Here is a 22,331-nt window from a genome sequence, read left to right as displayed (position 1 = left end):
ATGCCTGCCAGCTCCAGAGGTGCTTCTGCTTCTCTGCTGCACCTCTGACCTTTGACACTGCACAGGGGGCAGATGCACTTACATGCAGGGTGCAATTGTGGATAATTGAGGATAAGTTCTTTAAATTGACTAAATATGTAGCAATGTTCTTTTGACACTGAAGCCATCCGAGTATCACAGATAATCCCCCGCGAGACTTCTGAGAAAGCTTAACCCTGCACGTGTTAAAGCTTAGGTTCACACCATTACAGCCCGGTCTGTTTCCCATTTTCATGTTGGGATCTCCGTGCCAAAGTAGTCATGTCCGTTTAATTAAAAAGCATATTTCCTGTATGAATCTGTGATTATAAAATACATGCTCTTAGCTTTGGCAGCACCAAGGCTCATGCAGTGTTATGAACTCACACAGCCTGCCAAGTTGAGGTAATTGTATCTCATACTGTTATTGTTGCTGTTATGTTGGGGTGGCTGTGGCTCAGTACTTACAGATCATTGGTCACTCAGGCACTTGCCTTGTCTGCATCATTAACTTCAGCCGAAGTGGTATCAAAGTCTGAACAGAATTTGGATGATGTAATGACCCTTTGTTATTGTTTCCTTGCTCTTGGCCTCGGGGTTACAACTGAAGTAGATTTTGATCTAATCTGGTTTTGATACCGTCGTGTTGAAGAGCGAGCTGAGCCTGAAGGCAAAGCTTTCGATTTACCAGTCGATCTACGTTCCAACCCTTACCTGAGCTTTGGGTAATAACCAGAAGAATGAGATCGCCAATACAAGCAGCCGAAATGAGATTACCCCCTAGGGTGTGTGGGCTCAGCCTAAGAGATAGAGTAAGGAGCTTGGACAATCAGAAGGAGCTCGGTGTAGAGCCTCTACTTCTTTGCATTGAAAGGAGCCAGTTGAGGTGGTTCAGGCATCTGATTAGGATGCCTCCTTGGCGCCTTCTGTTTGAGGTTTTCCGGGCACATCCAAAATGGAGGATACGCCGGGGGAAGACCCAGAGCTTGCAAGAGGAATTTGTATATCCCGTCTGGCCTGGGAACACCTCAGAATCCCCCAGGAGGAGCTAGAAAACATGGCTGAGGAGAGGGACATCTGAGTCAACTTGTTTATCCTGCTGCCGTCGGCCCTGTAACAATGTGGATTCCACCCTGGCTATGGAAAAGTGGACCAAGTTTTTACCCTTGCAGGGTTGCTGGGGGGTCATGGGAGTTTGCTAATCCAGTTGACGTGTTTTGTGGAAACAGGGAAGGCCCTTGATTGTGTCCCCCAGGGAGTCCTGTGGGAGGTACTGCGAGAATATGGGATACCTGACCTGCTGCTATGCGTCATCAGTATGACTAAGGTGAGACCTGTGTCTGCATCCTTGGAACACATTTCCGGTGCGTGTTGGCCTCCACTAGGGCTGTCCCTTGTTACTGATTCTGTATGTGATTTTCATGGACAGGATCTCAAGGTGCAGCCGGGCGGAGGAGATTGGCCAGTTTGGGGACCTCAGAATTGCATCTCTGCTTTTTGCAGATGATGTGGTTCTGTTGGCTTCATCAAACTCCAGCAGGCACTGGGGCAGTTTGCTAGTTTAGTTTGCCAAGTGTGAAGCGGCTGGGATGAGAGTCAGCACCTCCAAGGCCGAGGCCATGGTTCTCTGTTGGAGAACGGTGGATTGCTCCTTCTGGGTGGGGAGAGAGTTCCCTGGAGCTTGTTTTGAGTGAGGGTTAAATGGAGCAGCAGCATTTAGGCTGTTGTACCAGACCATCCTGGTGAAGAGGGAACTGAGCAGTAAGCCGGAACTCTCGATTTACTAGTGGATCTACGCTCCAACCATCTATGGTCACGAGCTCTGGGTAGTGACCAAAAGAATGAGATCGTGGATTCAAGTGGGTGAAATAGGTTTCCTTGGCAGGGCAGCCTTTGAGAGTTCGTAGTAGGGCCGCTACACTATTCAGGCATCAGATTAGGATGCGGCGCTGGGCGCCTCCCTTTGGAGGTTTTCCAGGCACATCCAACTGAAAGGAGACACGGGGGTTTAACCAGAGCTTGCTGGAGTAATCATATATCTCATCTAGCCTGGGAATGCCTCATGTCCCCCAAGAGGCTGGTTGCCGGGCAGAAAGACGTGTGGGCTAACTAAACCATTTGCCACCGCAACCCAACCTCGCATATGTTTAAAGGACTGTCTGTAACCATTAACACAGCAGGCTTCACATTGCAGGGCTTGTGGTTTCACACTGAGCATTACAGTGTAGCAAGTATAAACTCTTTATTTTGAGCTTCTAAAAAAAGTAAGCATTGAGAAAAAGTGTGTTTTCTGTTTTGTTATTGTTTTTCAAACCATTGCCAATGCAAGTTCAGAGAGTACACAGAAAGACACTCAAATCAGTGACATGAAAACTGCTGTGTGATCTCTGAACAGGCCAACATTTGGTGAAATAAAGTGACAGTGACAGTGAAGCATCTGCATCTCCTTTCAGATCCACAGCTCAAACATGATGTGCGTCCTGAGTTTTGAACTCACCAACATGTAACACACAAACATGAAAATAGATGATGGGGTTTGGGTCACCAGGGTGGGGTTCGTCAGAGTCGAGAGGATGAGAGAGAAGAAAGAGGCTCAAACACACAAAGAGAGTTTGATGACAGGTGGTGATTTATTTTAGAATACTGGACTACCCCCAACAGGATGGTTCCTGTACAGTGTACTGATGTCCTTAAATTTGCTTGCCACAGCTTTACTTGTACATATACCAATTCAATTACTTATGATGCTTCAGCTAATAATGTAGTGTACTCTAGTGTACATTTTATTTCCATTAACCAGTCTTTAAACACTGCCACAGCCCATACCGTGTTCTGTTTATTGTCTACTTCATGTCAATTTTATATTTCCCTTTACATCTTTAAACATGTGTTGCTATTCTCTACTATTTACTCCTCTTTTTCGTTCCCTTTTTAGCGGACTGACGCGACATTTACTGAGCTTTTTTCTGATATGATTGGACACAGTTCTCTAGAATCTGTGATCAGAACCGAAGCAACCGGGTCTGCTATTTAGAAATAACAGACCACAGAGTGCTGTAGTCGACCAATCAGAATCGAAAATTCAACCAAGCAGAAATATTTGTATATAACATATTTAATACATACATATATAAAGAGTTACAGATTTTCAATTTGGAAATCTTTAACGATTTTGGAAACACAAATGCTGCTGTTTTAAACTTTCAGGAAAACAGATCATGACTCGAATGCTAAGAGACGAGAGACTCTCAACACAGACAGTCAGACAGACAACATGTGTATTGATATGTAAATACAGGGAAACTCACATCTCTGTTTGGTGCCGTTGCTGGTGGGGAGTACAGAGGCGTTGCGCGCGAGTAGTTTGACTGGCAGAGATTTGACCCGTCTTACAAGAGGCACCGCCACCCGTGGGCGTTTGACAGGTACCACCCGAGGGACCGGAGACACCCTGCCACGGTACTCGAACAACCTGAAGAGAGAGAAGAGGGAAGGAGGGAGGGAAGAAAGAAGGACAGAGGGGGACAGAGACAGAAAGAAAGGAGGAAGTTGGGGGAGAAGAAGAGTGGTTAGGGCGTTTAGGGAAATGAGAGAAGCCAGGTGTGAACAATGAGGAGGAAATGACATAAGGAGAGTAGGTGAAGGTAGGAATAAGTAAAAGGAGCAGAGGAAGGTTAAAAAGAAGGAGCTGAGATGAAATGAAACTGGAAATCCACCTTAATTAATTAATGTAGAGGTCAGAGATTGAAATAAGGCGCTTTAACTACTGATTCACATCAGCAAACAGGATTCGGAGGAACCTAGACTACAATTTTGACCAGCATAAATAGGAAAAGGAACATAATGTCCATACTGAATGAATTTGCACAACTTAGAAGTCAGCAGTGTCTGGATGATGTTTAGTGCCCTGCTGTGTTAGAATGAGTGAAAATAAACCACATTGCATGTCTTTATTCTAGCAGGAAAAGGATAAAACAGCAGACATCAACAAATCATGGGATCAAGTATTTGAGAGCTTTGTGCCGCGATCCAATGTTTGATTTGACTTTTTCCCTGCTGGAAGCGGCTCCTGAACTTTTTTCCCATTGTGGTGTATTTTGTGGGACCACTTAACAGCGCACTGATGTTTTCTGCATATTGGCATTTATGTACACTGAGCTGAACTTTTAAATCTCTACATGATCTTGATGTAAACATAAAATGTTCTTTCTGTAAAGATAGTTGACCTCACTGCCCCTCACGGCTGTAGATCCTTTCAAACACTACCCGCACAGTTCCTGCTTATTACAGGTATGAAGGTTTATTACAAAGGTTATCTAGCTGGAACACAAATAATGAAGAAAACAGACAATCTGTCTTCCTTTTAAGTTTATCCCTTGGGAGTATTTGACAAAAGCATCTTGAACAGATGACAACACATTGTGGACATAATCCAGCAAGTTGCCAATTTGGAGGTCACGTAAAACGCAATCAGCTGTACCAATGTGAAGTTCCTCTTTCCACTCAATAAACATTGGAATTAAGTTGCCACAAAGTTGCTCTGTGGTGTCATCTAAGTTCAAAGGACACTCGAGCATTATCATGGAAAATCATATTTTGATGTAGTAGTGTGAAACTGAATGCAGTTTGTTGACAAAACACAAACCTCTGTGGTTTTGAAATAGTTCACTCATCTCCGATTTATGCTAGGAAACAGATGTGTTGAACCCGACGTCTAAAGAGTTTCAAAGACAAAGTGTGCACATATTTTACTTTCACAAATACATCGTTTGTTGACAAAAAGCTCCGAAATGGCTTTTAGTGGCAAAAATGTCAGAATAAATCAGAATAAAGAGGCCACAGTGAATCACAATGATCTGGTTTCCAAAACAAAAATAATGCAAAAGCTTCAAACAAACTTGAATGTGGTGGATGGGTGTGCTTCTCCCTGTGACCCTGGGAGCTGTGTTGTCGGGGACAATTGTCCCTGTTACTGTCTCCCAAGACAAATTGGTCCCGGGGGAGGGTCCAGACTAAGAGCAATAAACAAGACCCCAAAGCATCTGCCAAATCGGAGCTGGAAGCAAACCGAAGATCAACCGCGAGTGTCTGGTGACCCAGCCTTGACCAGTAGGGCCCTGCAGGGTCAGCTCAAACACCTGCAAGGAGAGGAAAGGGGTTCAGGTGTATTGTAGGCCGGGCAGCAGTCAAAAGCTGGGGGCTTTGGCATGCTCATCCCTGGCCTTGCAGACTGGTCCTTGGAATGAGGATCATCATTCCTCTGATAGAACTTGTGGGAGATAGAGAAATACAAGCTACACATAGTTGGGCTCACATCCAAGCACAGCTGTGGTTTTGGAAACAAACAACTGGAAGGGGGTGGACTTTTCCTTTTTACATAGTTGCCCAGGATGAAAGGGACCAGGCCTTTGCAAACAGTGGTTTCAGCCTTCTTGGAGTATCTGTATGTCTGGGGTAAAAAGAGGAGCAGAGCTGTCAACTGATCATCACCTGGTGGAGTGTTGGATTGGTTGAATTGCTGGTACATCCCGGGGGGTAGTGGGAACATGGAATCACAGTGAGCCCTGTTCAAAGCCTCTATTGTGGAAGCAGCTGTAAGAAATGATGGCAGGAAGGAAGCCATCAGGCTGAAGAGCAGCAGTCAGAAACTGGTTGTCCAGGAGGTCTGTGGCTTCGGTGATCATGGAAACAAAAACCCAGGTGTGGGAGGAGTTTGAGGAGGCTTTAATTGGCCTCACTGGAGTTCTAGTAAACAGTCAGACGACTCAGGACGGTTAAGCAGGGCTTGACTCAGGCTGCCTTCAGTAGGAGAAGAGAACTGTTAACCTGGACTGGGGATATAGTTGAGTGGTGGAAGGAACACGCCTGAACCCAACCAACTGTTGACTGTTGCTAATAGTCAGGTAGTTTAAAAGTTGCTCAGTGGCAGGGCTCCAGATGTGAATGAGATTCACCTTTAGGTGCTGAGGGAATCTTTTGGCAAATGTCAGGGATATCGTTAAGCTTTCTTGGCTGACATGCCTCTTCAGCTTTGCATGGAGGTCTGGAACAAGGCCTGTGGAGTGGAAGACCTTTGACTGTTGTTTTTGAAAAAGGGGGACTATAAAATGTTCTCCAATTTTGGCAGTATCACTCGACTCAGCCTCCCAAAAAGGGAAAGTTCAATCCAGGGTGCTGGAAGGCAGGCAGGGTAATGTGGCTCTGTTGGCTTCATCAGACGGGGGCGAGCAGCAAGCTCTGGGGCAGTTTGCAGCGTGTGAAGCAGCTGGGGTGAGTTAGCACCTCCGAGTCTGAGGCTATGGTTCTCTGTCAGAAAGCAGATTGCTTCCTTCTTGTAAGGAGCCAGTTCCTGCCTCAGACAAATCAGTTGAAGTATCTTCTTCACACAAGAATGTAAAATGTATTGTGATGGCAGGTTTATACAGGGTCATTGAAAATCTTGAACAGATCACATTGTGGACAAAATCCAACAAGTTGTTTCTCAATGTGGAGGTCAGGCAAAACAATATAAGCTGTGCAACTTCAGATTGCTTTTTTTCCCACAGCAAAGTGGAAACCACAAAGCTGCTCTGTGCTGCAGTTTGTTGACAAAAGAAAAACCACCAACATACTTCACTTGTGAAATCACAGCGGGCCATATATGTACTTTAATTGTGCACAGTCAAACAATAAATCTTCATCACACTATGCCTTTCTCAGTACTATTTTTGTTGGCGGGTTGGAAAGTCACTGCTGTACTTTTGTCCTAAACATGGAACCAAGAGTCTGTGAACCCCAGGTTAGAGTGCATTTTGGGCCATGGCTAATTTAAAAGCTTTGTGCTTCAGTACTACGAGCTCAAACAAAGCCCAGTGCTGTGCTGTAAAAGGCCCACCTAAAAACATGTTAGACAGCTTTTTCCATTGGCACTACTTTCCTCAATCGTGGTGCTTTGTTATTCCTGTGAATAAGTGCGGTGGTAGAAGTAGCTCTCCAGGTTCATGGGCATGAACTTACTACCTAGTCTGGACGCTTTCTTAGCCACCAGTACGTGTTGTCTCCCACAAATCGCTGACCAAAACAACTGACATGCATCAAAACACGGTGCAAGGCATGCTTCGGTGCAGAACTCCGGCCTGTTTCTCAAAACTGTGGACACATTGCCAACTGCAATCCACTCTTCGCCACTCTTGTGCAGACTGCTACATGTGTTCCCACACTGTTAAAGATACAGGTGCTTTCCTTACATCAACATGCATCACCACAGGGATAACAGGAGACAGAAGTGGAGCCAGTGTGCTGCAGTTAAACCCTTCTACATCGTGGATACAGCCTTGATGGTAAAATGAGAATTTGTTTCTACCACTTGGACAAAACTGCCAGAGCAGACATGGTCCCTAACCCCCAGATTTACTGAGCAGATCATACATCGGTGGATTTATAGACTTTGATTTCTACTCAGATTGTATCAGGTCAGGCTGGGTTTGATGTAAGGAATAAGGAATGAACAGAAAAAGATGCAAAGAACATGACAGGAGGGGGGAAATGCTTCTTGACAGCTCTGAAGCTGACAAAAGCAACACTGCAAATGAACCGTACATGTCCGCTCAACACTGCAGAAACCACAAACACGTTTGTACATTTATTGCACTTCTGTAAGACAAAACTTAGTTGAAGGGAGGGAGTGAGGCAGCCAGATACCAGTGATGGCTATAAATCCATGTTAAAAAACTGCGGGACAGCTGGTCAGCATATTTCAACACCTACTTAGACAGACGTGTGCCCAGTAGAGCTCTGCAGGATTTCTCTGACTTAAGCAGGGCGGATTTAGGGCAATGGGTGACGAGGGGTGAAGGGTGCCAGTTTGTGGACAGAGCATCATGGGGTTAAATCCGAAACTGTTTTGTTTCGTCCGCAGGGAGCTCAGATATCTGGAAAGAGTGAAGAGCAGGGCAGACACTCCTTTGCATTGAAAAGAGGCAGTTAAAGGGGTTCAGACATTTGGTTAGGGTCATCCTGTGGAAGGTCATCCAGGCACGGAAAACTAAGAGGAGAAACCAGAAGGTGGTGGTGGGATTATATATCCCATCTGGTCTTTGAATCCCCAATGAGGAGCTGAGAAGATGATAAGGAGAGGGGTGCCTTTGTTCAGCCCACTACCACCGCAACCTGGACTGGGATGGGAGGGAAAGTAAATGATGTGTGGGGCAAAGTATCAGATGACTGTCACCTTTAAAGTGAAGGTGATTCCAAGGATTCTTCAACTCCATCCAAACACTTTTGGGTCGAACTGAAACCCTCAGTGGGAGTCGGGCTGTGCCACACAACATCAATCCAACGGTAGCAAATCCCTGCAGCCAGGTTCGACAATGCTTTTTGTCATCCCAGGTCATCTAACACCAAAACTCGGTCACGGCCCTTGGCGTCTCATAAAGAGGCGCATATTCGTCTCAGGTCATTTAAAAATAAATCAGGAGCTTTTAGGTTTATAGTGCTGTTAATCAGCTTTGATGGTATTTGGATGAGGTCAAATCCACATGTGAAAGTTCTGTTATTGTCCCCAAAATTTGCAGCAGGTCGTTGACCCAGTTTGTTTAATGGGTCTTCAGAAGTTAAGCCATGATTTGTTCGATTTAGGCCATGTGGCTGACCCGGTTGCCTCCTCTCTATGTTGGATAAATGATCCAATTGTTTGGATGAACATTAGATTTTCTTCTAAAGAAAGAAATGACTTGATTTGTCTTTCCTGCTTTCTTTCACAGAACTTTCACACTTTGGCAGTTGTTGGATTATGGGTTTATTGACTTGTGAAACTGATGAATCGAATGTGAAGGGTTATTTCCGATGTAAATGAAAGAGTCCAGGGATGAAACCATCGACCAGTAATTTTCCAATCCACATAATAACACAGGGCCTTGATTTGCTAAGGTCTGCAGGGACAATAACAGATCCACAGTAATGTCGCTGAAACCATCTTGAAGTGATGGTTCGGGATCTTGCTGGAGGTGCCAATTAAAATATATTTCTTCTGCATTGTTGTGGTTGCTTTCTTCCTCTTTGTCGGCTTTTCCGTTTGATATTTTACTGCACAACCTCATCACTTTAGAATTATAGTTCTGGGGAATATTAACACTTTAACTTTTTCTTTGATCTCTATTTAAATAGAACGGAAATCAGGACATTAGTTCTGACTGTGTGATGGAGACTATGTGGTCCAATAATGGTTTAAAGAACTGGTCAAGGGGCCAAGAATGTTCTCTCCTTTGATTTCTCTCAGATTATTTCTAAAATAAATACTTTTGTTATAAATGAATGTATACTTCTTTCTACAAATCAAAAATCTAATCTCTCTTACTTTGGGGTTGAACGTTGAACTTTTTACAGTTGAAAGGAGAATAAAACTCACACCACTTTGGTTTGGGTTGTGTAGCTTGGCAGGAGAGTGTGAAATGAATGGTGTGCAGTGGGATATATCCAGGCACTCTGGTGTCCACGCAATGAAACTTAGAGGTCATAGGGGTTTAAGGCAGTACCGCAGGACTGGAAAGAATGTTAGATCCAAAGGACAAGCCATGTGTTCCGCAAATCCACTGAGAATAAAACACCACGGCTGTTCCCAATGTTGCCTTTAAGCTAGGTATCTGGACTGGTGATTAGCAGAGACAAATGCTCTTCCTCTTCCAGAGAGATTGAGAAACCCTGATTTCCTTTCTTTTACTGCGGAAGGCTGCTTTATTTGAAGTGGTACAAACCTTAATGCAGCTTGACAGAAAGCTGTTTCTCTCCCACGAGTATGACCATCTTTGTTGAAACACAAAACGAGTGCAAAGGTTCAGATCCTCAGCGAACAATGACACCAAATGACCTCTGATTAATTCAAACACTAGATTGGAGACTGACATCTGGGATCATCTGGAAGCATCATCACTGATTCCTTTCAGATCGCTATCTCTTCAATGTATGTATGTACACTTCCTCCCCATAGGGATGCATTTTTCCATGCTACCAAAGTAAAAGTTTCAAAGGGCTGATCTCTCATGGAAATCCGTTGACACATCACCTGGTCCGAGGAGTACGGATGCAGCTTTTTCCTTGCGATAGCTTTGGTAATGACTTTCATCTGGTGTTGTCAGAGCAGTAATGGCTACCACACTGTGACATGACTGTAGAGGTCAATGTAAGTGGATTGACTTTGACCAGATGTTGCTCAGATTGGTTTTAACGAGGGGCAGGCAGAAAAAGAAATCAGCCCCCCGGGGCTTTTAATTCCCTGGTTGAATGTTTTGTGTACAGTCCAGTAAATCTTATTATGATGATGAAAGACACCGTGAACCGCACTGTTGTAAATGGCAAATTGACTGAATTAATTCAGTGCTGCTCCCAACATCCTGCAGCCCAATCTTACTGTAAACTCATCCAATAAATCGGCGTGGACGGCCCAGTGCTTCAAAATATGACACTGTAGGTACCCCTCTAGCGTGTTTCTGGAACTTGTCCTGTAGCTTATTGTTATCGCATTAAAACCTTCAGGTGATGTCGTATAAAGAGTGTGAAAGTAGCTTCGGGAGACAGTTGGAGTTTATAAAACAAACTTTCATCCATGAGGTTTTTGTGGGATCGTCCATGTCGACGTGTTTGTAAGAAGCTTTGGTGAAGCGCTCACTTATACAATGATTTTTGCCGCAGTTTGTATGACATGCCACATGAAAATCCACCAAATTATGTGAATGTGTGAAGAATCTGGTGGCCCAGGCAGACTGCAGCTAGATACCAGCTGGCTCGAAAACCTGCATGGAAAACAACAGCGTGTACCACCTTCAGACAGTCTAAAGCCACAGAGCTCTTCTTTTACCCTCCTTTGCCCTTCAAAGAAGTAAAGTAAATCTTAATAGTTTTTTAAAATCAGAAAATTTGATGCAGAAGCTTAAAGGTAAATTACAGCAAGTGACTTTAACAGCAGGCTTGTTTTCATCCAAAAGGGGGCGTGGCCATTTGTGTGTGGTCGGCGAACGGAAAGTTTGGCCGCTCTCATCTATCGCTCACTTGAGCACTTTATTTTGAAAGTCTTATCAAATGTTGCATATTTGTTATTGCTACCACGGCCCCTTAGCGCTGCGGTTGCAAAACTGATGCCAGACGGTCCCTGAGATCCTTTGGGATACTGACGCTTTATTTGAGAGCTTCTAATTATTTATTATTATTATTAATTATTTACAAAAAGCCAACATAAACTTTATAATTAGATGCTCACATAGGCAACATTTCATCAGTTTATTTCTAATTTCACTTGTTTGGTATCTTTGGAAACTCTGGAATCTGAACGAGGATTTATCCAAAGAAAGGTTACCGTGAGTCTTCAACTCTCACACACACACACACACACACACACACACACACCTGCAAAGACGCAGCTGGTGCCCCACCCCTGCCCACATTTCATCCGACCTGTCAAACTCCCCGACCGTCCCAAAAGAACCATCCGTCTGTTTTTCTTGATCCTCTTCACCGTGCAGCTGGAGTGGACCCATCAGGGCTCTGACTTATTCATTTATTAATTCATTTTTCTCAACAACACATTGAGAACTTTGACCTCACTGAGAGTTCATTCCTCAAAATAGTTCACGTGTTCTAAAAAATCCTCTCAATAAACTTCCTGACTGCTGGTTCATGTTGTGCTTTGACGGTTTGATTCATTTAAAAAATCATAAAAGTTAAAAAGTTATTGCCGAAAAATTGTCAGCGCCTACGCGAGAACACATATTTTCTTTGGACTTTGAGTGCGCTCTGCTCAGAATTAGAACACAGCCGGAGAGTTTGGATTCTTTCATGGTTATAATTACTGCCAAACCAGGAGAAGTTTGGTCTTTAATTGTTGTCATGTCTTGTCATGTTATCAGTTCGATATGTTTGCTGGAATCAGAGCAATCGTGTTTGATGTGTTAAAAACACACTCCTCTTTTCCCTCCACGTCAAACTGTTTCTATACATGTTCACATTCCACTCTAAGTGATTTAAACACCATCTTTTCGGCTTGGATTTGCTCAGTAGAGACATTTAAGCTCTCGTTGGACCTCTGAACAACAATTTGCCTCAGACCTCTGAGAGAGGAGGAAAGTTAACACGAAAAATGAAGCAGAAAAATGCTCAAAGAAACACAAGTATGACCCCTTCTCTTCAACTGCTGCAAATCACTCGTCTCAGGACGCTTGTGATAAAAGACAGGCTTTTATATATGAATGAAAATCAAATGGATGTAATGCAGTCCCAATTAGGCGAGTGATGATGACAGATGAGTGCTGCTCGTGTGATTTGATTGTTTGGTTTGTGTCATTGCAGCTTACATTTCATGTTCACATAATGTGGACACACGATAGTTTAGCTGTTTCTAGCAGATACCACAATTGTGAAACTGATGCATTGAAAAATAAGTTTCTTAACTTTCAGCTAAACTTTTTGTTATGGATAAAGTCTGTGGCAACATTTCACCAACGGCTGATAGCAACGATGTGCATGCTAACGTGATGGAGGTCACTGTTTGTATGATTATTTAATCAAAGAAAGGACAGAGCATGTGCATTGGCAGGAACTATTCTGTTTGTTTGAGGAGATTAGGAGCAAATTCTGTTGTACAATGTGCGATAATAAGTAAATAAAGTCATTGTATTGTCTTCTAAATGCTTCTGCTAAAAAGCTTCTTGCAAGTTAATAATCTGGACATCGCGATGCCAAACATGGAGCATAATGAGGACGACGAGGATGAAGAAGAGGACTGTCGAACAAGCTGCATTAAGATTGTAAGCTCGTGTCGTGAGCTGAAATTAAGCTACTTCTGCCTTCCTCATGCTAACGTTAGCTTCAGCTTCTCGATGCTAGCTAGCAGGAGTTGTATACACAGTAAGATCTGATTCATGCAGCAGTGCTGCAGTTGTTTTTGTATGTGCTTTTATATTCATTATTCCTAATGCACTGAATGCACGGTGCTCCCTCTCTTCATTTCTATTCTACACCTGTTATAATGTAATAATATCCCTGCTGCTGCTGCTGCTGCTCTTACCTGTCATAGAAGTCTTCTCTGTAGTAGTCGTAGTCAAACTCGTAGCCACTGTGGAAAGAGAGCGACACGACATGACTGAAGAGAAGAAATATGATAAAGGCCTTCTCAACTCGAGCATGAAACCACACTTTAAACAACATGTGGGTTGTTTGTTGAGGTTTATGGATGCATATTTACATAAAAAAATTAAAAAGAGCAACAAAGGCAACGATTCCGAATTGTCTGGCAGAAAGAAAAGAAACCACAAGACACGTTTTCGCAGCCCTTTGCCCTTTGAACTTTGAGTACACAGAGGTACTTAATCAGAAACATAAACATGAAATAAATAATGCTCTGCACTAAAACCTTCAGAAGAATAAAAAAATGTTGAATGAACTGACTTTGCAGTGTTTACTGGAAGTGACCGCTTATTGTTTTACACACAGAAGGAATCAATCAACTCTGCGTCTCCGTACCATTTATTTTCTTTCTAGCAGGCCCTTTTATTTTTAAAGCTTTTTCTGTCCTTAATAATCTGAATAAAATATCATAAATGAGCTTTTATTCCTTTATTTCCCTCTTTGTTTGTTTGCTTCATTGCTCTAACTGCCTGTCGAGTTCTGCCTGTTTTATCACTTTTATTACTTTTATCTGCATTTATTCTTGTTGACCTGCAATCTGTTCTGTAGGCTGTAATATTCCTGCCTTTGCTTTGTCTGCCAAAGCACTTTGCAAACATTATTATTATTTTCATTTAAAGCATGATAACTTAGATTTATATAGAGCCTTTCAAGAAACAAACAAAACAAACATAAGAACAAGGAGAGGAAGAAAAGTGAGCCGCAGAATAGTTGTTGTTATTGATTGTTGTGATTATAACAACACTTACAAGAACACTGCTCTCGTCAAAGTCAGAATCTCTTTTTTCAAGCATTTCATCAGATTTTCAGAACAGATAATGACCGAATGAAATTCTTTGTTATCGAACACATCAGCACAGCAGACGTGTTTCTGTAAACACACAGAACAAAGACAGAGCAGTTTTCATGTCCCTTTGAGATACTTCAACTTCTGTTGCATTCAAAAGTTTGTCCAAACAACGTACTTATTTTAGTCCATTCATTTCTTTCTTTAAGCGAGTAAATCTCATTTCTTGTAAAAGTTAATTTAGTAATTTAGGATTATTTAAACAGAAAATTTCTCTCTGTGGATTCCGAGTATGAAACCTTTTATCAAGATGAAAAAGAAAATGTGAAGGCAGTGCTGCGCTGGGTCAGAAAAACTGGTGGCGATGAGTGAAAAATAAGGTGAAGGACCAGGTGCTCGTCAAGGACAGGGCAGGTAATGAATAGAGACAAAGACAAAAGTGACTGTCCAGCTATCTGACGGTTAATAAATCCAAGGTGTGGAGAGGCAGTCAGAGTTTTCTTTGTCCTTATATCAAGATGACTGAAAGAGCAACATTCTCACTGTGTCACGTAAGTTATAGATCTCTAGTTTCAAATATATGTTATTGAATATTTTCAGTACTAAAAATGTTGTCTTTATATAAGATAATGTGTTTTAAGTCTGGCTGGACTTGTCTTAAGAAAAGTGCGGGTTCATACAAAGAATGTTACTCACTTGTGCAGGGAAAGGTTTTTGTTTCTCATTTTAAGATAAACCAAGATCGTCTTTATCGTTCCCCCACAGGGAAATGCACTCGTTAAGCAGCTCACAAAACAAATTAAAGGCAAATTACACATGATGTAAACATTTTTCATTGTAGATATGCAGGGGTTATTTTTTGCACAGATCAAAACACACATGGTGTGTAGCATAATGATTGACCAGTATAATGTGCTTTTTTCTCGCAGTGACTCTCAGACGTGTGCGTTGTTTTTTAAAGTTTAGTTGCGGGTAAATTTGGTGACTCACAGTACAGTAAGACTGATTACTTCCTAATGAATAAATGATTAAAACATATATTAAAGTGTCCAGTGTTAAAATGTGCATCTTACAGACAGTGTCGTGTATTTAATGATCTACAAACTGATCCGGCCTTTACCCGAGGAGGGCTGAAATGCTTAAGATAGAGGCGTGAGACGTCTGCAGATAAAAGTCCTCCAGGCCTCGGCCTCCTCCTCTTCAGGCTGCTGTTTTCCACTCAGTCAGATCTCAGTCCCACATCAGCACCTGTGTTTATTTTTGGACTCCAGCATATAAGTGGGTGTAAATTCTCTTGTTGGCTTTCTAATTGAGACCCCGTGCCTGGTTGCATAAATCCACTCAGGCTGAAGCTGCTCCTAAATTCTCCTTCAGGACGACTTCTGAAAGTTGCACCAGAAGGATTTCTTTAGGATGCTGTGTGGGAAAGTGTTTGATCTCTGAGTGTTTGCCCACAGCTAAGTGTTCCCGTATGCATCCATAGACGGTCCTGAGCAACCATTATCCCTGAGAAGATTTTAAAGGAGCCATTACGGTCAATTAAAAGTGGAATAACTTGTGGAACATAAGAAAGTGGCAGAGTTTATGGAGAGGAGGAAACACAAAACCTGTCCAGGACAGGGAAACACATCGGACACTCTGAGCAGCAGTTTACATTTGGACGTCAATCTGTCTTAAAAATCTCCTTGAACACCAATTTCCCACTTTAATTTTCAGTCAGTAACTTTGATTTGTTTTGTCAGGGTGAAATTTATTGTGCATTACATGCTTTCACTTTCCGTATTCTCGGAGGAGATCATCGTTCTCATCTTCTGTAATTTCTGGCTTTATTTTTCCTTCTTGCGCTCTCTTTGTTTTTTCCCATTTTGAAGCAGCTATTTCACACTGTCAAATCTGCTGTCAAGTAATGTTAGAGTCTGGAGACGTGGGTGAGGCGTAACCATGCTAAATGTAGAGCACATGTGCTGTATTATGACAGGAACAACCATGAAAGCTGTAGTGTAAACACGACCCGAGAGGCTTTGTGCGCTGCTCGCAACATGAACCTCTGAGCTGAGGGAAATGTTTGGCATGAAGGACCAAGAAGTTAAATTTCATGTAACCCTACTGGCCTTTAAAACATCAGAAACCTGAAATATGTCAAGATGTGCTTGGAAACAATGACAGACTGGTCACTAATCAATCAAGTGATCCCACGAGTGTGTACCTGTAGAGAGCAGCTGCTGATCGCTTCAGGACTTTGGGTCTGTTCGGCTTCGGCTCTCCGGCCATGTTGATATCTGAAGAGACAATATGAAGAAAATTAACAAAAATAAATAAATCAATTAAAACCGAATCCTGAGAAATGAGTAAGTATTTAGTAAAATATCTGTATGACAGAAAACACATAGAATATTTTTTATAAATATGAGCATAGAAATAGTTATGCAATATCAGTGAGATATTGCTCTTATACAACAGTTAAACAAGCAGTAAGTTGTAGTTCCTCAACTTAACTGAAACTGGACTGTTGTTGCCTAGCAACCCAAACATTCTCCTGCACTCTGTGTCTACAGGTGACCAAAGATCGCCTGTTTTTTATCATGTACATTTATCTGTTTGATTTAATTCATCATCCACCGGTGAAATAAGAGTCTGCTGTGTGAGGCTCAGAGGCACCAGCTCGATCAATGTAGACAAACACTCTCTGCTGTAATGTTAATTAACTATATCAGCTCATGGAATGCCTCTTATCCAATCAGATTACTTAGATTACTTGTTAACATCAGCGCACACAAAGCAAGCGGTCATGATTGAGCTGACTGGAGTGAAGAGGCCAATGAGCGATAAAGGGCCATATATGCAGAGCTTGTAGCAGGATGCTGGAGCAAAGGCAGGAGGGCCCACTGCGAGCCTGTTGAAGTTTGGTGCCGGGGCTTCGCTGGTCGCTCACTCCAGCGTACACTTAAACTCCTGGGAGTGAAAGGACAACAGAAAACATCCTGGAGGCTGCAGAAAAGGCTGATCGGACTGATCACCCCCGGCTGGGTCGGTGGGGTGTCTGATGATCTAAGACCTGAAACAACCAATGCCCCCGGGACTCATCACTGAGGATGTGTCTAAGTAGCACCAGCAGGTGTATATGTAGAACTTGCTCAGAACTAGCTGCTGTTTAATGATTAATAAAACCTCATACAATGAGATATTAATATATTGATGACAGCTACTGTATGCTGCAATTGCAAGTGTTGTACTTGATATTACAGCAGGAAAATTAAATTAAAAAGTACTTGCAAATTGTTGAGAGGATTTTATGAGGTAAATACTATGAGATGTTTTTTGCAGTGTGGATTCAAGCCCAGACACACGTGTAGAGAAGGTATTGCACATAAGGTGATTCCATTGAAACAGTCTCTACAGGTGGATGGTGTGATGCATCCTAACCTCCACAAGAGGGAGCTGTTGAGCCATTTTACAAGATCTATGTCTGACCACAGCGCCTTCTGTCACACAGTCAGCCGTACAGTGGAAACACACGGGTCAACTTGACATGTTGAAATACTCTTTCAGTTCATGTTGTGCTGTTTGTGGCGTTCCTCCTTTTTTATTCCATATAAAACGTACAACTCTTGCTTTAGTCTCAGGGCGGTGAGAGAGAGAAATACTTTATTAATGTTTTCACTCTGTTAGTACAAACATGCTACACACAAAGGCCCAAATTACACTCATGCACAAACAGGAACCAGAGGACATGCATTAATGGAGAGGTGTCAGAGTGAGTGGGCTGCACATGGATACGCGCCCGAGCAGTTGGGGATTCGGCGCCTTGCTCAAGCCCAGGAAAGGAACTGGCACCTCTCCAGCTACCATAGCAGGACTTGAACTATCCACCCTCCGGTTCCCGAGCCAAGTCCCTACAGACTGAGCTCCCGTCTAAACACTCATGGTGGCTCATGCTGATACTATGTGGGCCAGAATAAACATAAGATTTAAAATGTATCTTGTAGAACAATCAGGTCAGGACTGCTTAAAAAAAGATCTGTGTTTCTGTCAGTCCTGATTACGAGCAAAACTCAGCTCGGGGAGCGCTCTTATTAAGGTCCTGAGTGACATCAACCTGGACTTAGATAGCTGACAAACTCAGTTTTAGTATTGTAAGATCTCCATCAAAGCTGTCAACCACGTAATAATCACTACACAGGTGGACCTCTCTGCACAGTGACTGAACTTCTTCTAAAATTCAACATAATTGCATTCCAACTGTGTGATTTGTAACAAACACACGTTTAAACCTCAATAAAGCAGATAAACTTCTGAATCAGACCCACAAAAGAGCTGATTACTACTCTGTGTGTGTTTTATTCATCAGTAAGAGTTCACTTGTATGTTTTGTTTCCAGCCGGCAAACGTGGGTGTAAAGTTAATAGCTGCTCTGAGCTCACAAAAGGAAACAACCTGTGATTCATCCTCACAGCCACTCGCCTCAGCTCTCCTCCTGCTGAGGGTCTCTGGGGGCTGCAGCCTCTGAGGAAGCTGCATGCAACTAAATATAAAGGTTTTATTCATTTACGCTCTATATTATTTTAGTTTGAATGAACATTGTAAACATTGTGCTGCATCACAGAGAGAAAAATGAGCCTTTAAATGATCATTCTACACACAAAGCCTCCACAGGACAAAGTCTGATCATTTCAATAGCAATATGTTTACTTCAGCAAAAAAAGAACACAGACTTAAGTCATCGTTTTGATCAATACAATTATTTACAAATCAATATGTTGTGTCGGATTATTGATTTCTTTAGGTGCTGTGTGATAAGCGGGATAATGAACAGCACACAGGTTGTTATTGTAAGACCCCTCTGCTTAGCTTTAAGTTTAAGTTCAGCATGACTTTCGGACGTAGTGGGCCCTTCTGTGTGGAGTGTGCATGTTCTCCCCGTGCATGCGTGGGTTCCCTCCGGCTTCCTCCCACAGTCCAAAGAGCTCGTTAGGTTCATTGGTGACTTTAAATTGCCCATAAGTGTGAGTGTGAGCGTGAAAGGTTGTCTGTCTCTATGTGTCGGCCCTGTGATTGGCTGGTGCCCTGTCCAGGTGTAACCCCGCCTCTTGCCCAATGACAGCTGGGATAGGCTCCACGACCCCCCCCCCTGTGACCCTGAAGAGGATAAGCGGTATAGATGATGGATGGATGACTGTAACCGAAGATACATCTATACAGGAGTTGTAGCAACACATTAAAGATCCTGTAGGGAGTTTATAAAACAAAAAAATGTCCCAATCAGGCCACCGTACCAGTCAGTTACAAAATGATTTTGGGGGGTTTTATATGAAGGATTATGTACAGAAAAATATACTAAAGTCATGAAGTGTTTTTGTTCCCCTAAACAACTTTATGAAGCACTTTAGTGTCACTAAAAACAGCAAGTAAACAATGGATGTTCAAACGTAAATGATGACGCAGCTTCATGCCCTTGAAAAGCGCTGAAAGATGAAGAGAAGCAGAGGAAGAAGAGAGGATGATAAAAGGATGGAGGGATGAGGAGAGGAAGTGAGTTTCAGCAGCTACAGGCTGAAGATTCAAGCCTGTTAGCTCCACCGTGAAGGGGAAACTTTTGTGTGTGTGTGTGTGTGTGTGTGTGTGTGTGTGTGAGTATTTGAGGCAGTGATCCAGAACTCTGACCACAGCCAGGTATGGAGATGGCAGAGCACACACGCACACACACACACACACACACACACACACACACACACACACACACACACACACACTCACCTTCATCCAACCACACTGTTATTGACCCTTCCCTTTTTAACCTAAGGAAAAACAGTGCACACACACACACACACACACACACACACACACACACACACACACACACACTCCACCTGCTGCTCCATATGCCTCAGTGACTCGACTCCACCTCCTGCAGGGTCTTGTTATTCAAAGAGGAAGTCCCTGAACGCAGCATGCACACAAACATACTTTATCGACGCCTCCAGAGTCTCTCCTTCAAAAACACATCACTCTTCTGATTGGTTAAAGGTGCTATATTTAACGTACAGAAAATCCTCTTCCTAGCGACACGCTCGGCCGTTGAGGGAACTGCAGTCGACCTTCTTGTATCCGGGGTTTTTGCCGAGGACACACGAAACTGAGCATGCTCAATCGCGGAAGGAATGAAGCGCTTGTGCTGTGAGAGAAAAAAACGCTGCACCTGGTGAGAGAACGCTGCACGCGGGTTTTGTTCCTATGACAACAAGAAGTTGTGGGTGTGTAGTTTTCCCCCTGACGTCGATCACATTCCTGTTTGGTCAGACGGGATCACTAGATAAAACTTATTTTTGTTTTTTATTCTTGTGTATAGTTTGTGTTGGCAGTGGTGCTCGCGAACATCCTCATCGTCACATCCTCTTGTTTCGCGGAAAAAATGTCCCGAGTTGTTCCCACAGGCTGTTAGAGACGCTGGAGGAAGTTCGGGAAGGTCTCAATCAGTTCCTCTACTATCCCTTCACACATTAGCAATAAAAAATGATATTTGATTGAATAATACAGTTTATGAATCAGCCGTCCTCTTGTTGTCTCAATTCAGAGCTCTCAGGTTTGGTGTTCTGACGCCTGGGACATGAAGCACGCCGGGGAGAGGGCTTGTTAGCTGCTGGACCTTATTAACTCTGGACAAACTCATGTATGACAGCTCAGCTGCTTCCTTTCTCTTTGCTCACTATGTCGCTGTCTATGATCTCTTTTATGTGAAGCAGTCTGTTTGTAACGAGAAGTGCGATAATAAAGCAATCTTTTTTGAGTCATGTCCGCTTTTCAACCAAAACATGAAAGTGTCTCATAATAACTCAGATTTATCAGAGTAAAGCGGGGTAATTAGAGAGCTGTGTGAGTTTTAAATAGAGAAAAGAAAAGGTCAGCAAACTGGTACAGTAAAAGAAACACACACACACAGCAACTTGAACCCAGATCACACGCAGTAAGGCACACTTCATATATCTCCTCTTTCTCACACACACACGCTCTCAGCTCTTCCCTTCCTGCTCTGCCGGGGGAGCAGACAGACGGAGGATACACTCGCTGTACTCCGCTCCGATTCCCCCTCTGATACTCGGATGCACAGAACACAGAGGAAATGTAGGAGAGAGAGAGAGATGGCGTATGTAAACACTGGAGAAGGGAAGAGATGTGATGATGCTCAGGAGTCGTGTGAGGTTTCAGAGGTGTGCGCGTATGCTCGGAAGAAAATCAGAAAGAAAACCAACTCAGCATTCGTCTGTGTTTCTGTTGTTTTTATTATTGTGCTGAACGTAGCGTGATTTCAGCATCTTTAGGATTTGTTACGTGTAGTTCTGTGAGTGAGAACAGCCCGCTTTGTAGCTGCAGGTGTGACGGAGGGCGGAGCAGACAGACAAACATTCGACCTCGGCCTATAAAAATTAACCCCTGTACCTTCCTGCGGAGGTGTAGGCGTGTTAGTTTGTTATTTAACCACTGAGAAACAATCAGAATTTAACGTCTCATCTCTCTGTTTCACTGCTTTATTTGGGTTTCTTCCCCTGCTTTCTCAGCCAAAGTAGACCGTATCGACTCACCCAGCGTCTGTCCGGCCAGCACCCTGCCGTTCTCCCCAATCACGGCCCCCCTGGCGTGCCTCTCGCTGGCGTACTGGACGAAGGCGTAGCCCTTGTGCACGGAGCATCCCAGCACCCGGCCGTACTTGGAGAAGATGGTCTCCACGTCTGACTTCTTCACCACCGCCGTGTTCAGGTTGCCGATGAACACCCGCGAGTTGATGGACTTCGGATCTGTCTTGTTGGTCACATTGCTAGTCTGGACCTTCAGCGACATGCTGGAGAGACGGGCGGACGGGGCAACTGATGGATGGAGGAAGATGGAGGGAGACACGTGGAAAGAGCGGGATCTGAGGAGAATACAGAAGAGAGAATATACCTGGTGTTAGTCACATGATTAATAAGGAAGCAACCCACCCACTTCCTCGCTTACTGAGACGTTCAACCCCTGCTGAAGTTTGAAACTCATTAAGTTCAACTCAAAGGGACACAACAGATGTAGTCATATACAAATGTCTCATCAGGGGAGTTACAGCAGAGGAAGGCACCGCCGCTTCATCACATGAGACAATCGATCACAGAGCGGGATTTAAAAATCAAATGTAGGTCTCGCTATGCGCGGATTCCCTCCGTCCACATAAGTAATGAACACAAGCTGAGAGGGCAAAAGGAGAGGGAGAAAAGGACGAGGAGAAGGAAGGGGAGAATAAGTGAGGGATGAGAAAGGAGGTGATGAAGGCTGGATAGCAAGAGGAAGTAGAATGACATTTAGCTTTAAACGTAACACAACAGAAGACATCATGGAACAGAAGTTATAT

General features: G+C 43.3%; 1 protein-coding gene across 1 annotated transcript in view; it reads right to left on the bottom strand.

Moving 5' to 3' along the window:
• raly (RALY heterogeneous nuclear ribonucleoprotein) overlaps positions 1–21,805 on the bottom strand; it is a 55,066-nt gene extending 33,261 nt beyond the window's left edge. Inside the window, exons 1-4 of the mRNA XM_069678598.1 lie at positions 21,535–21,805; positions 16,164–16,236; positions 13,052–13,099; positions 3,327–3,490 (exon numbers count right to left, since the gene is read on the bottom strand). Coding sequence (XP_069534699.1) covers positions 3,327–3,490; positions 13,052–13,099; positions 16,164–16,236; positions 21,535–21,790 — 541 coding nt within the window. The 5' untranslated portion in view covers positions 21,791–21,805. The remainder of the gene's footprint in view (positions 1–3,326; positions 3,491–13,051; positions 13,100–16,163; positions 16,237–21,534) is intronic.
• Between the last annotated feature and the right edge of the window lie 526 nt (positions 21,806–22,331).

This window comes from Semicossyphus pulcher, unplaced genomic scaffold, assembly GCF_022749685.1.
Source record: "Semicossyphus pulcher isolate SPU_LCO1_2020_fin unplaced genomic scaffold, fSemPul1.0.p SCAF_3, whole genome shotgun sequence".
Taxonomy (NCBI): Eukaryota; Metazoa; Chordata; class Actinopteri; order Labriformes; family Labridae; genus Semicossyphus; species Semicossyphus pulcher.
Note: the sequence above shows the minus strand (reverse complement) of the source record. Positions and strands in the feature narration are given on the sequence as shown.